Below are 15,170 nucleotides of genomic sequence, written 5' to 3'. Positions count from 1 at the left end.
AAAAGCCAGTCTCCAGACCTCAACCCCATAGAAAATTTGTGGAGGGAGTTGAAAGTCTGTGTTGCCCAGCGACAGCCCCAAAACATCACTGCTCTAGAGGAGATCTGCATGGAGGAATGGGCCAAAATACCAGCTACAGTGTGTGCAAACCTGGTGAAGACTTACAGGAAACGTTTCACCTCTGTCACTGCCAACAAAGGTTTTGTTACAAAGTATTGAGTTGAACTTTTGTTATTGACCAAATACTTATTTTCCACCATAATTTACAAAAAAATTCTTTAAAAATCCTACAGTGTGATTTCCTGGATTTTTTTTTCTCATTTTATCTCTCATAGTTGAAGTGTACCTATGATGAAAATTACAGACCTCTCTCATCTTTCTAAGTAGGAGAACTTGCACAATCAGTGGCTGACTAAATACTTTTTGACCTCACTGTACTTTGACTTTTATCTCATTGCAGACAGGATGAACCTGAGATATTTCATGTTTTGTCTGCTCAACTTCATTTCATTTGTTAATAAACATTCATTCCTGCCACACATTCCAAAAAAAGTTGGGACAGGGGCAATTTAGGGCTATTACTGAGCTGAAAAAAAATTTCTCCTTCTACAGTGAATAATATTATTAAAGGATTCAAGGAATCGGGAGGAATTTCAGTGCGTAAAGGCCAAGGACGCAAGCTTAAGCTGAACATCCGTGATCTACGATCCCTCAGACGGCACTGCATTAAAAACTGCCACTCAAAAATAGCTGATATAACCACATACCTCATACTGTCCCAACTTCTTCTTGACTTACTTTCTAGGATAAAAGACTCCCTAATTTTTCCCTAAAATTGTAACACTTGTGTGTCAGTTTAATGGGTGCAATCCAACTATGCCTATTTATATGGGAATATAAACGTTCAATCTTCAATACTGACTGTGCAAAGAACAGTCCACCACCATTATTTAATATGGTTTATGTTGGTTCTGTGGTGCCTCATTTGCATCGATAGACTAGAAGAGAATGGGGGTCACAGAACGGCTACAGTTAGTAATTGTATATCTACAAAGTGCATCTATGTGGTAGGTATACCTGATAAAATGACTAATGAATGTACATACACAGGAGGTATGTACAACAGTATGCACATATTAATAATTTAGCTTGGTGCAACTACACATTAATTAATAGATACTAAAACAAGGTTTAAGACTCAGCTTTATGTGCTTGTGTGTAGTGACCAGAACCTTTTCAATCTTCAGTCAGTATGAAGCTAATAATCAAGTACTCTATTCTAAAATTCTTGTCAAAGTTCTTCAAATGTCAAGTGGTTTAGGGAAAAAGCTAAACAGGCATTTAAGTGTCCAATAATATTCATTGGTATACGTAGTTAAAAACACACCTCACACTGTCTAGATTTGCCCGAAATTGAGGGTCCAAGTTGCCATCAAGCAACATAAAACAATTCTAGTGTTTCCTCTATAAACTGTTGAGGGTGCCATATAGCACCCACTCCCTTTAAACTGCAGTGGAAGCTCCTTTTCGATTTCTTTTACAGTGTGCCAGTTTCCTGAGGTACAGAACAGTCTAAAATACATGTTTGGCCACCAGTGGGTTGTACAGAAAAGTAATCCAAATAACTCCAAGTCGTGGCCTTCAAAGTGTTCGCTAAGGGAACTGTTTCATTTCTAACTGGCAGGTGCATGTGTCAGACACTCGTGGGTGTGTGTGACCAGGTTTTTGAGACTCTTCAGCAGGGCAGTGAGTCTGAACGAGGGGTTCGGGTGGAGAGGGATCGGGGGGTTTATGGTCGTAGTAGAGAGCCCACAGCAATGTGAGGGTCAAGGTCATGGCCAGGATCTGTGCCACTCCTATAGACACTCCTAGGAAGCGCAGTACCTGCAGCTGCTTTGTGCCTCGAATGAAACTGTAGATCTTAGGACCGCAGCCCTGTGAAGCACACACACACACACACACACACACAGAAACATATAAGAGAAGGCATGAATAATCCAAGTTCTGGGAAAAATTAGGCACAAAGCAGGAATTCCCCAGACAGGGTGCAAATCCACCTCAAATCCACCCCCACACATAGCCAATAATTTCTGTGTAGACATCTACCCAACCAATAGCAGTGCTGAGATTCAAACCCAGATACATATATGCATTTATACACAAATACACCACAATTATTGGGAATTTTATGAAATATGAATAAAAAGGTTAGAAATTGGCTTATAAAGGCCGCTCTGGTGACTCAGTGGTAAAAACACACGCTGAAACCAGAGCTGGGATCTCGAATACATAACCAACGTCCCCTCAGACACGTGGGCAGCAGCCGTATGCATCGTATCACCTACACTTTGACCAGTGCAGTGCAGCTTAGCTGCGTGTACGGAGGGACACACCCTAAGAGCACTCTTTTCTTATCTCTGTGCAGGCGCCATCAGTCAGCCAGCATAGTCGTAATTGCACCAGTCATGAGAGAGAGAGACCCTATCCGGCTTAGCCCCGCCCATATCTGAACAACAGGCCAATCGTTGTTCATGTGGCCGCTCAGCCTCAGCCGGCAGGGCAGAGCTGTGATTCGATACGATGTATTCGAGATCCCAGCTCTGGTTCCGGCGTGTGTTTTTACCGCTGCGCCACCTGAGCGGCCCCGAAAAGATGGGTTTTAAGATGAGCTTTGAACATAGCTGCAGGCATGCCAAATTGACCACAAACAGAAAAAAAGGTTGCCCTATACTACTAGAACTAACCGTAATGAAGATATACCCACGTATACCCACCACCCATGTTGCTATATGACACACACACACTCTACCAGCTGCACCAATCCTCAGTATAGGTTTTTCCCCCATTTCAGGTATTCCAATTTGGATATGTCCAATGTGCCCCCTGCTGCTTGAATGATACGCTTTCTGAACGATAAGGGACACGCATGGAAGATAACGCAATTATCTGTATATTCATCTGTCACTTGTGCCGGTGCCTCAACCAGACAATAGGAGCAACTGTTGCAAAAGCAAGGAGGCCTTTCCTTCCTCTGACAGCCAATTTTGTCTGTTGAGTGCCTGACTAGGCCTGTGACACTGCTCAGACTCGGGTAGCGGCTGAGCATTAGACCGCTGTGCCTGTGTTATAGTTCTAATATCAGGCATTAAAAAAGACACAATAATGTAAAACGAATGTATGTAAATGTATTGTAAAAATGTTGGGAGGGTTCCAAAGGGTTCCACAGTCCTGGAACTGGAAGTCCTTGACCAATTTATATGTATTTTATGGTTTAGTGCGCTCTCTCTCTCTCTCTCTCTAGAAAAAGCACACTAATGCTGTCAGCACAACAGCTGCCAGAGTAATATGTGAGAAATGCAACACTCATCCGGTATGTGTGTGTGTGTGTGCATGGTTGTGTGTACGTATGTTTGCGTATGATGGATATTTCCTATGCAGATGGAGCAATGCGGAAAGGCAGGTACATTGTTTCCTGGCAGTGACAGATTTCTGCTTTATGGTTGATCCATTTCCTCTTCCCAAAGAAACAGTGTGAGATATAGCCATAAAAAGAGAGGGGAAATAATATGAGGGAGAGAGATGGTGAGTGAAATTACTGAAGAAGTAAAAGCTGTTCTTGACTGATTTAACAAACTAGTTTGTTTATTCTTCTGTTACATTAAAGTCCAAAATGTGTAACGACAGTCCTGGGATTTTAATGCTTTCTTTATCTGACTTTTTTTCTTTGACTGAATGAGTGGAACATTATTACCACCTTCCTAATACTGTGTTGGTTCCCCTTTTGCTGCCAAAACAGCTCTGACCTGTCAAGGCATGGACTCCACTAGACCCCTGAAGGTGTGCTGTGGTATCTGGCACCAAGATGTTAGCAGCAGATCCTTGAACTCCTGTAAGTTGTGAGGTGGGGCTTCATGGATCGAACTTGTTTGTCCAGCACATCCCACAGATGCTCGAATTTGGAGGCCAAGTCAAAACCTCAAACTCATTGTTGTGCTCCTCAAACCATTCCTGAACCATTTTTGTGTTGTAGCAGGGCGCATTATACTGCTGAAAGAGGCCACAGCCATCAGGGAATACCGTTTCCATTAAAGGGTGTACATGGTCTGCAACAATGCTTAGATAGGTGGTACATGTCCAAGTAACATCCACATGGATGGCAGGACCCAAGGTTTCCCAGTACAACATTGCCCAAAGCATCACACTGCCTCCACCGGCTTGCCTTCTTCCCAGAGTGCATCCTGGTGCCATGTGTTCCCCAGGTAAGTGACGCACACGCATCTGGCCATCCACGTGATGTAAAAGAAAACGTGATTCATCAGACCAGGCCACCTTCTTCCATTGCTACGTGGTCCAGTTCCGATGCTCACATGCCAATTGTTGGCACTTTTGGCGGTGGACAGGGGTCAGCATGTGCACCCTGATGCAACAAACTGTGATGCACTGTGTATTCTGACACCTTTCTATCAGAACCAGCATTAACTTCTTCAGCAATTTGAGCTACAGGAGCTCGTCTGTTGGATCCTTCGCTCCCTACGTGCATCAATGAGCCACGACCCATGGCCGGTTTACCACTGTTCCTTCCTTGGACCACTTTTGATAGATACTGACCACTGCAGACTGGGAACACCCCACAAGAGCTGCAGTTTTGGAGATGCTTTGACCCAGTCGTCTAGCCATCACAATTTGGCCCTTGTCAAACTCGCTCAAATCCATTTTTCCTGCTTCTAACACATCAACTTTGAGGATAAAATGTTCACTTGCTGCCTAATATATCCCACCCACTAACAGACGCCGTGATGAAGAGATAATCAGTGTTATTCACTTCATCTGTCAGTGCTCATAATGTTATGCCTGGTCGGTGTATACGTCTTTGATTTTGAGTGGGATTAAAGTAAATATGTTGCATCAAATATTGATAAACTGAGGTATTGCAGTTAGGTGCCATCCTTGATGTAGTTGCTAGGAATTGGAAGGTATGTTATTGATGGTTCGTGAATTATGAAATCTTCAGCTGTTATTACAGAACCGTGCTGCATTACGATGAGCCTCCAACAACAGATCAGCTCAAGCTCATCTTTAAATGTGCTTACAGTACCTGAGGCTACTGAACCCTGTTGTAATTACTCCAGGCTATGTTCTGCCCACCTGCGGCGATGACTTACCTCCTGGTAGAGGTCGCTCAGGTCACCGTAGTAAGCATGCCGAGAACAGCCCACATACTGATTGGAGCAGCAGGAGTCAGGTGGCCATTCCATCTCGGTCATCTCAAGCCAATCGGTGAAGTAGATCACACCACAACATTTGAACTGAAAACAGGTATCATGTGGTTATCGGTTAAGATTCTCCATGACAGCTAGATGCCAGAAAATAAATAACGAATAAAAAGGGAAATCTAAAAATTTAGAAAAAAAAGCTACAGTCAGACACATACATTCAGGTACAAAAATATTATGTGTATTTCGTAAACTAAATGAAAAAAAAACTAGCACACCAGAGCTGACATTTCAAACTCGGCTGGGCGGCTACATGAACAACGTTTGGCTTGTTGTTCATAGAAGGTAGGAAGCCAGATAGGGACCTCATAACTGATGCAATTATGACCTCTGCTGGCTGGTTGACGTGCCTGCACAGAGTCGAGGAATAATGCATTGATCAGGGTGTGGCTCTCTGTACACAAAGCTGATCTGCATATGAACTCGCCTCGTGCAGGTAAAAATGCAGCCGTCTACTGCACACGTGTCGGAGGGGGTGTGTGTCAGTCTTACTCTCCTCAATCACAGGTTACATCAGTAGAAAGGAAGCGTAATGCAATCAGGTATTTGGTTACGACTAGATTGGGAAATAAATTGTGAAAAAAAAAAAAAAAAAAAAAAATGCATGCAGCAACTGAGAATATTAATTTGCTGGTGCTCTACTACAGTGTCATTTAACAAGAGGAAAGCCCAGCTCCAAAAATAGCACCTTAAAGCTGGGTAGTTTATGGCCGTTTAATTAAATGTCATTTTTTGCATGAAAGTTTCTAAGCCTATGGTGGTATAAAGCTTGCTTGACTGTGAACTAATTAATAACCTTACCTAATTTACACAAACAGAATTTGGAATTGCACAACTATGAAATTTGTAGCCATTAAGCACTAAAAAACTAAGAGAAAACTCTTATTATAATAAGACATATTTTTATTGACCTGTGTAAATAATGTATGAACCTCTTGCTGTTCTCTTACCTCAGTCTGAAAGGAGTTCCAGGCATGTGTTAGCCACTGGTAGCGCTGCAGGCCATAGTTAGGCATACGTGACTTCAGACTGATCATATCTGACCTCTGTACTGAGGGCTACAAACAGACATACACAGAATAAATCAGAGAAAACTGGGTAACATTTTATTTTCCTACTGCTGTAAAATAATAAAACCACAATAAAATAACAAAGTGGCTACATGGTCCATGTCAATTGTTTAATTATAATCTAGATGATACACTGATTTTCTCTACTGAATATTTCATCAACTGAACAGCTTAACCTCTGGTTATTACAAAGCTTCTCCAATTACTTACTGTCTCATATAAACTCAAGAGCTATGTAATTATTTAACTAATTCCTTGCAGTCATTTAATTATTCTGTGAATTTCAATGCTCTTATTGTTGCACATTTATTTAGTCAATGCCATACAAGATTTAACACTATTTGTTAATGCCTACTGTACAAAAAAACCTGAGCTTAATAAAAATAAATGTAACTAGCTCATTATAAACCCATTATGAAAAAAGTAGCTGAATGTTGCTTTATGAATAAGGACCTACCTAACTCAAGGCCGTGAAAATCAAGCTGTTTCCCATGTAATATGCAATTTGCTGTAAAATTCCCAATTTAAAGTTTGTTTTCACATTTTCCATTGCCGTAGCGTATGTGAGTCGCAATATGCAATATGCTCCAGTCCTAGCAATCATACGGCATCATAATTAAGTTAGTGTAACAGATTTTTTTGTGGTGTAGTGTGCTGACAATGTTTGATGTGTTTATGTATTGAGTGCATTTTGTCCCTTTGGGGATTCCATAATCAATGAAAAAGTGTGCTTCTCTACACACATGATCCATCTCTCAGTAGTCTGTGCTCAAAAGAACAAGCCAGTAATGCCAAGTTCACACTACACGACTTTCCAAGTCGTCAGGTCGCTGTACAGTTCACACTACACAACTGGATCTCTTGTAATCGGGAGTCTTTCGAGTCGGTGTGGCTTTTACGATAGGGGGTTTCACACTACACCATCTATCACCAACTGGAATCGCAGGCGAGCTTCTCTGGTCTCCCAAACTACGTTTTGTCACGAAAACAAACGCTAGAAGTGATGAAAGGTTTGATGATACCACGTCCAAAAATGCACGTCAACAAGTAGCGAGCGATCAAAGTTTGTGCTCTGATGTGCAGCGTGAAAACAAGTAGGAAAAATGAGAACAGCATGGATTGTTCTATAGTGAGTTGGAGGTTAATAAATATTTTTTGCAATGCAGCGTTGGTGTTTTGTAGAGAACGATGAGGTCAGAAATACTGTATAAAACGTGTGTATGCCAATGTATTCTGATATAAACTATATTATGCCCCTGTCCCATCTTTTTACAACTTCTCCCCTGCATTTCCCCTCACACCGTATCTTGCGTTCTCATTGGCTGTCGGGCAACTCAGATCCAGATATGTGACAAGCTAGATATCTCTCTTCGGTCGCTCGGATCGAGTTGTTGAGTAGTTCACACATAGCGATTGAGAGCCGAGTTTCGATCGCCGAGCGAACACCGAGCTGCTCCCGAGCCAGCAAATCTAGCACCGACCAGTCGGCGAGCGAAAATCAGGGCAAAAACCGTGTAGTGTGAACTAGGCATAAAGTATTATGCTTCCAAGAGTTTGTCTATGCACAGTTTATTTCTTCCTTTATAAACTCAGCAAACTCTAAAGACGCTTGGTTACATTAACAATGTCCAAGATGTCGAAGTCTAAAGCAGCTAAAAACATGACTCGGGTAACTGAGTTTGGAAAACTCCCAACCCATTATGTGGACTCAGAGGATGGTGTTTCAAAACACAGACGAGTAGTTTGGTATTTGAGAGGGAGCTCTTAAGGTAGGATGTGCTGTGTATTGTAGCTTCCATTGATTCTATCATTAAATTACACACTCCTGAGAAGGTATTTCGCAGCCTTTATTTCTGAAGACTGCTGGAGCGAGCCACTCTGCCTTACGTGCCCTTCACATGCCCCCCTAAATCTCAATTTGCTTCTGTCATTCTTTAAATCCACTGAGAGAAGCGTCGGAGTATTCACAGTGCACCTGGGGCCAGGTGTGTCACCCTATTACAGCGGAGTGAAGTGGTGTCTGATAGCGAAAGACGGGGAAAAGTGGTGAGATGGAATCACTGATAGCCACATGGTGAAGTGGAGTGGAGTGAAGGAGAGAAAGGGATGGAGGGCACAATGTGGGATAATGTTGCAGAGCCAGGTGCAGGGACGGAGACTGTTAATGCACACACATAGCGTAGTACAGACAGGTCACTCGCGGTCACCCTAGCGTAATGGGACACATCAAAGCCATTCAAGGGTCTTTCATTTACTGATAAGACTGTGTCCTGAAGGAGTGTGTGTGTGTGTGTGTGTGTGTGTGTGTGTTTCACAGCCCTTGAGGTTAGGTTTATCTCTTATCTGCCTATTCGAACAGTAGCAGATGCTACCTGGAGCTCCCTTTTACCCTCCTGCTGTCCCCAAAAAGGTCATTAGTATCACACACACACACACACACACACACACACACATGCGAGGGATCTTCAAAAAGTTTCTGCACTTGTTTGGAAACGGTGAGGGTGGGAGGAGTAGTAAATGGTCATGTATGAGAGACTGACAGAGAGCTTATAGTCCGAATTTAGCACCATCTGATTTCCAAATTTTTGGACGCTCAAAGAAGCTTTAAGGGGAAGAAAATTTTCATGTGATGATGATGTGACAGCAGTGGTGCATCAGTGGCTACGCGCTCAAGCAAAAATATTTTTTGCTGATGGCATTAAAAAGTTGGTAGGATGCTGGGAAAAATGCATCGGATATATATATTTGTACCTATATCTGATATTTTATATTTCGACTTACATATTTGTATATAATGTTCATAAAAATAAATGTCTGTCTATCTATCTATCTGTCTGTCTGTCTATCTATCTGTCTATCTATGTATCTATGTATCTATGTATCTATCGGCCTGTCTGTCTGTCTGTCTGTCTGTCTACAGTGGGGCCAAAAAGTATTTAGTCAGCCACTGATTGTGCAGGTTCTCCTACTTAGAAAGATGAGAGAGGTCTGTAATTTTCATCATAGGTACACTTCAACTATGAGAGACAAAATGAGAAATTATTTGTAAATTATGGTGGAAAATAAGTATTTGGTCAATAACAAACAAGCAAGATTTCTGGCTCTCACAGACCTGTAACTTCTTCTTTAAGAAGCTCTTCTGTCCTCCACTCGTTACCTGTATTAATGGCACCTGTTTGACCTCGTTATCTGTATAAAAGACACCTGTCCACAGCCTCAAACAGTCAGACTCCAAACTCAACCATGGCCAAGACCAAAGAGCTGTCGAAGGACACCAGGAAGAAAATTGTAGACCTGCACCAGGCTGGGAAGAGTGAATCTACAATAGGCAAGCAGGTTGGTGTGAGTAAATCAACTGTGGGAGCAATTGTAAGAAAATGGAAGACATACAAGACCACTGATAATCTCCCTCGATCTGGGGCCCCACGCAAGATCTCATCCCGTGGAGTCAAAATGATCATAAGAACAGTGAGAAAAAATCCCAGAACTACACGGAGGGACCTGATGAATGACCTGCAGAGAGCTGGGACCAAAGTAACAAAGGCTACCATCAGTATACACACTACGCCGAGAGGGACTCAAATCCTGCAGTGCCAGGCGTGTCCCCCTGCTTAAGCCAGTACATGTCCAGGCCCGTCTGAAGTTTGCCAGAGAGCATATGGATGATCCAGAAGAGGATTGGGAGAATATCATGTGGTCAGATGAAACCAAAATGAAACTCAACTCGTCGTGTTTGGAGGAAGAAGAATGCTGAGTTGCATCCCAAGAACACCATACCTACTGTGAAGCATGGGGGTGGAAACATCATGCTTTGGGGCTGTTTTTCTGCAAAGGGGACAGGACGACTGATCCGTGTTAAGGGAAGAATGAACGGGGCCATGTATCGTGAGATTTTAAGCCAAAACCTCCTTCCATCAGTGAGAGCATTGAAGATGGAACGTGGCTGGGTCTTCCAGCATGACAATGATCCTAAACACACTGCTCGGGCAACGAAGGAGTGGCTCCGTAAAAAGCATTTCAAGGTCCTGGAGTGGCCTAGCCAGTCTCCAGACCTCAACCCCATAGAAAATTTGTGGAGGGAGTTGAAAGTCTGTGTTGCCCAGCGACAGCCCCAAAACATCACTGCTCTAGAGGAGATCTGCATGGAGGAATGGGCCAAAATACCAACTACAGTGTGTGCAAACCTGGTGAAGACTTACAGGAAACGTTTCACCTCTGTCATTGTCAACAAAGGTTATGTTACAAAGTATTGAGTTGAACTTTTGTTATTGACCAAATACTTACTTTTATACAGATAACGAGGTCAAACAGGTGCCATTAATACAGGTAACGAGTGGAGGACAAAAGAGCTTCTTAAAGAAGAAGTTACAGGTCTGTGAGAGCCAGAAATCTTGCTTGTTTGTTATTGACCAAATACTTATTTTCCACCATAATTTACAAATAAATTCTTTAAAAATCCTACAGTGTGATTTCCTGGATTTTTTTTTCTCATTTCGTCTCTCATAGTTGAAGTGTACCTACGATGAAAATTACAGACCTCTCATCTTTCTAAGTAGAAGAACTTGCACAATCAGTGGCTGACTAAATACTTTTTGGCCCCACTGTATCTATCTATCTATCTATCTATCTATCTATCTATCTATCTATCTATCTATCTATCTATCTATCTATCTATCTATCTGTCTGTCTGCCTTTCTATCTATCTATCTATCTATCTATCTATCTATCTGTCTGTCTGTCTGTCTGTCTGTCTGTCTGTCTGTCTGTCTGTCTGTCTGTCTATCTATCTATCTGTCTGTCTGTCTGTCTGTCTGTCTGTCTGTCTGCCTTTCTATCTACACTGCTCAAAAAAATAAAGGGAACACTAAAATAACACATCCTAGATCTCAATTAATGAAATATTCCAGTTGAAAATCTTTATTCATCACATAGTGGAATGCATTGAGAACAAAATAACATAAAATTGATCAATGTAAATCAAAATTATTATCCCATGGAGGTCTGGATTTGGAATCATACTCAAAATCAAAGTGGAAAATCCAATTACAGGCTGATCCAACTTCAGTGGAAATTCCTCAAGACAAGTTCAAATGAGGCTCAGTAGTTTGTGTGGCCTCCACATGCTAGAGGTAGCATGAGACGGTGTCTACAACCCACAGAAGTTGCTCAGGTAGTGCAGCTCATCCAGGATGGCACATCAATGCGAGCTGTGGCAAAGAAGGTTTGCTGTGTCTGTCAGCACATGAAGCAGATACCAGGAGACAGGCAATACACCAGGAGACATGGAGGGGGCCGTAGGAGGGCAACAATCCAGCAGCAGGACCGCTACCTCCTCCTTTGTGCCAGGAGGAACAGGAGGAGCAGTGTCAGAGCCCTGCAAAATGACCTCCAGCAGGCCACTAATATCCATGTTTCTGCTCAAACTGTCAGAAACAGACTCCATGAAGGTGGTATGAGGGCCCGACGTCCACAAGTGGGGCTTGTGCTTACAGTCCAACACCGTGCAGGCCGATTGGCATTTGGCAGAGAACTCCAAGATTGGCAGATTCGCCATTGGCGCCCTGTGCTTTTGACGGATGAGAGCAGGTTCACAGTGAGCACGTGACAGACTTGACAGAGTCTGGAGACGCCGTGGAGAACGTTCTGCTGCCTGCAACATCCTCCAGCATGACCGGTTTGGCAGTGGGTCAGTAATGGTGTGGGGAGGCATTTCATTGGAGGGCCGCACAGCCCTCCATGGGCTAACCAGGGGTACCCTAACTGCTATTAGGTACCGGGATAAGATCCTCAGACCCATTGTGAGACCATATGCTGGTGCAGTGGGCCCTGGGTTTCTTCTGATGCATGACAATGCTAGGCCTCATGTGGCTGAAGTGTGTCAGCAGTTCCTGCATGATGAAGGCATTGATGCTATGTACTGGCCTGCCCGTTCCCCAGACCTGAATCCAATCGAGCACATCTGGGACATCATCCACCAATGCCACGTTGCACCACAGACTGTCCAGGAGTTGACTGATGCTTTAATCCAGGTCTGGGAGGAGATCCCTCAGAAGAACATCCACTGCCTCATCAGGAGCATGCCCAGGCGTTGTAGGGAGGTCATACAAGTACGTGGAGGCCACACACACTACTGAGCCTCATTTTAACTTGTCTTGAGGAATTTCCACTGAAGTTGGATCAGCCTGTAATTGGATTTTCCACTTTGATTTTGAGTAAGATTCCAAATCCAGACCTCCATGGGATAATAATTTAGATTTACATTGATCATTTTTATGTTGTTTTGTTCTCAACGCATTCCACTATGTGATGAATAAAGATTTTCAACTGGAATATTTCATTAATTGAGATCTAGAATGTGTTATTTTAGTGTTTCCTTTATTTTTTTGAGCAGTCTATCTATCTATCTATCTATCTATCTATCTATCTATCTATCTATCTATCTATCTATCTATCTGTCTGTCTGTCTGTCTATTTGTCTGTCTATCTATCTATATGTCTGTCTGCCTATCTATCTATCTATCTATCTATCTATCTATCTATCTATCTATCTATCTATCTATCTATCTATCTATCTATTTGTCTGTCTATCTATCTATATGTCTGTCTGCCTATCTATCTATCTGTCTGTCTGTCTGTCTGTCTGTCTGTCTATCTATCTATCTATCTATCTATCTGTCTATCTGTCTGTGTCTATCTGTCTGCCTATCTGTCTGTCTGTCTGTCTGTCTGTCTGTCTGTATATCTATCTATCTATAAATTACATTTTTATACTGACTTAATTAAACATCCCTGGTAGGCAGGAGTTAACTGTATTATTGTTTACCCCTGAAGTTACTCACCTCCTCATATGTCCACACCCCGCTGGCTAGCTCCACACAGAAGATCACTAGCAGACTGCCAAAGTACTGAAAGACACACACGCACACACACACACACACACACACACAAGAAAAAGACACACTAAGTTAAACACTGGCATTACAATCGTGTAAAACAAATGAATAAAAAGAAACAGAGAAATAAGGGCTGACATTTACAAGTCTGATATTTTAAATTCATATAAATAATGTTTGAAATGGATGTATTACTGAAGGTACCATCACTTCAAATAAAAACACGTACATGTGCACTCAAGTTGTATCAAGGCTGTATAGAGATAAATGTGGATGTGAAGAGCAGTATCAGGCAGTGAGTTAGGACTGCTGGCTTAGATGACAGCATATTTATTGTAAAGCTCTAAATATTTGTATTAAACACGCTCACGCACACACACACACACACACACACACACCGATAAACAAGCGTATTTTCAACACTTCGTCCTTTTAAGCTTCTTGCTACTTCAAATCGAGTTCAACTCTCTCCTACTCTCTTTCAGTGCTAATATTAAATGAATAGGTATGTGCAGGTATGAGTGGTGCAGCTGTCTAATGTACTAGCCCACCATCGAGAGCAGAGACCCGAGTTTTGGGTCCTAACCCCGCCACATATCAGGTTGGGTACTCCACAGACTCAACTGACAGTTTCTAAAAAAGAACAAGCCAGATAGGGATTGACAATGTAATGAATCCTATTTGCTCTTCATGTCTTTCTCTGCCAGCATGGGTGTAGTGCATGCAGCAGAAATGTTGAGAGAAAATAAAGTGAAATATAAGAAGTATGTGCTTTATATACCTATGTACAGTGAATTCAGACAGTATTCAAACCCCTTGACTGACTCCTTGAACGTGAAATTTCTAATTCACAAAAGTATTTAGAGCTTTATTCAATACTTTGCGGCTGCCCTTCCACCAGCAATTACAGTTGAAAGTCTTCCTGTTAACGTTTAAGATTTGCACACCTAGATTTGAGCAGTTTATCCCATTTTTTATAGCAGATCCTGTCAAGCTCTGTCAGCTTGGATGGTGAGGGTTTCAGAGAAACACATTAGTATTGTTTTGGCTGTATGCTTCAGGTCTTTGGCATGTTAAAAATACTTTTTCTCTAGTCTGAATTTACATGCTCTATAAGGGTGTTGCTATATTTGGCTGCATTAATTATTCTCCCATTTTTTACCATCCTCCCTGTTATTGCCAATGTGAAGCACCCCCAATGCAAGATGCTACCACCACCATGGTTTACTGTAGAGACAGAATAAGCTAGGTAATGTGCAGAGCCTGTTTTTTCACCAGACAGAATGCTTGCTGTTTGCTTGCCCGGATGCCCTATTTGGCAAGACAGCCAACTCTGACCCTAATATACTTTGTCATCATTTGATTAGACAGATACACAGAGTGTCCCTTGGACTTTGAAGTTTGATTTTTGTCCTGATAATGAAGTGTATATATTTTTTTAAACTGTACATGTTTTCACTTTGCAATTAAGCATAGATTGATGGGTAAAACCTACATCACACTAAAGTTTGCAAATAGTCAAAGGGTCTAAATATTCAGAATCCACAGTGTTCATGTATTGTAGATATGCCAGTATTATTTTCCTTGAATTAAAGCATTCATGAAAGGAGCACAAAAAAATTATGCATATTTTTAAGTGACTACAATAACATGGATTGTGTTTCTCCAGAACATCCTGTCTGTTGTTTGGGTCTGAAGGAGGCTTAATGTCTTGTTTATTGTTCCTCTAATTGTATCAATTTATCTTGATGGTGACTGTCCTCTTTCTGCTTTACCTTTAACTAATCTAAGCATAACTGTATATTTCAATTAACTGGCTTTTCTTCTATTTAATTTAACAGATGGGTGGATGTGTTGGATGGATGTATGGATGTATGGATGAATGGATGAATGGATGGATGGATGGATGGATGGATGGATGGATGGATGGATAG

At 42.0% G+C, this 15,170-nt stretch overlaps 1 protein-coding gene across 1 annotated transcript in view; it reads right to left on the bottom strand.

Moving 5' to 3' along the window:
- Nucleotides 1–1,555: 1,555 nt before the first annotated feature.
- tspan12 (tetraspanin 12) overlaps nt 1,556–15,170 on the bottom strand; it is a 30,550-nt gene continuing 16,935 nt past the window's right edge. The window contains exons 4-7 of the mRNA XM_063005200.1: nt 13,183–13,248; nt 6,224–6,331; nt 5,163–5,306; nt 1,556–1,935 (exon numbers count right to left, since the gene is read on the bottom strand). Coding sequence (XP_062861270.1) covers nt 1,654–1,935; nt 5,163–5,306; nt 6,224–6,331; nt 13,183–13,248 — 600 coding nt within the window. The 3' untranslated portion in view covers nt 1,556–1,653. The remainder of the gene's footprint in view (nt 1,936–5,162; nt 5,307–6,223; nt 6,332–13,182; nt 13,249–15,170) is intronic.

The sequence above is a fragment of the Trichomycterus rosablanca genome, chromosome 1 (assembly GCF_030014385.1).
Source record: "Trichomycterus rosablanca isolate fTriRos1 chromosome 1, fTriRos1.hap1, whole genome shotgun sequence".
NCBI classification, from domain to species: Eukaryota; Metazoa; Chordata; class Actinopteri; order Siluriformes; family Trichomycteridae; genus Trichomycterus; species Trichomycterus rosablanca.
The sequence above is the reverse complement of the archived record's forward strand: the minus strand, read 5'-3'. Positions and strand labels throughout refer to the sequence as shown.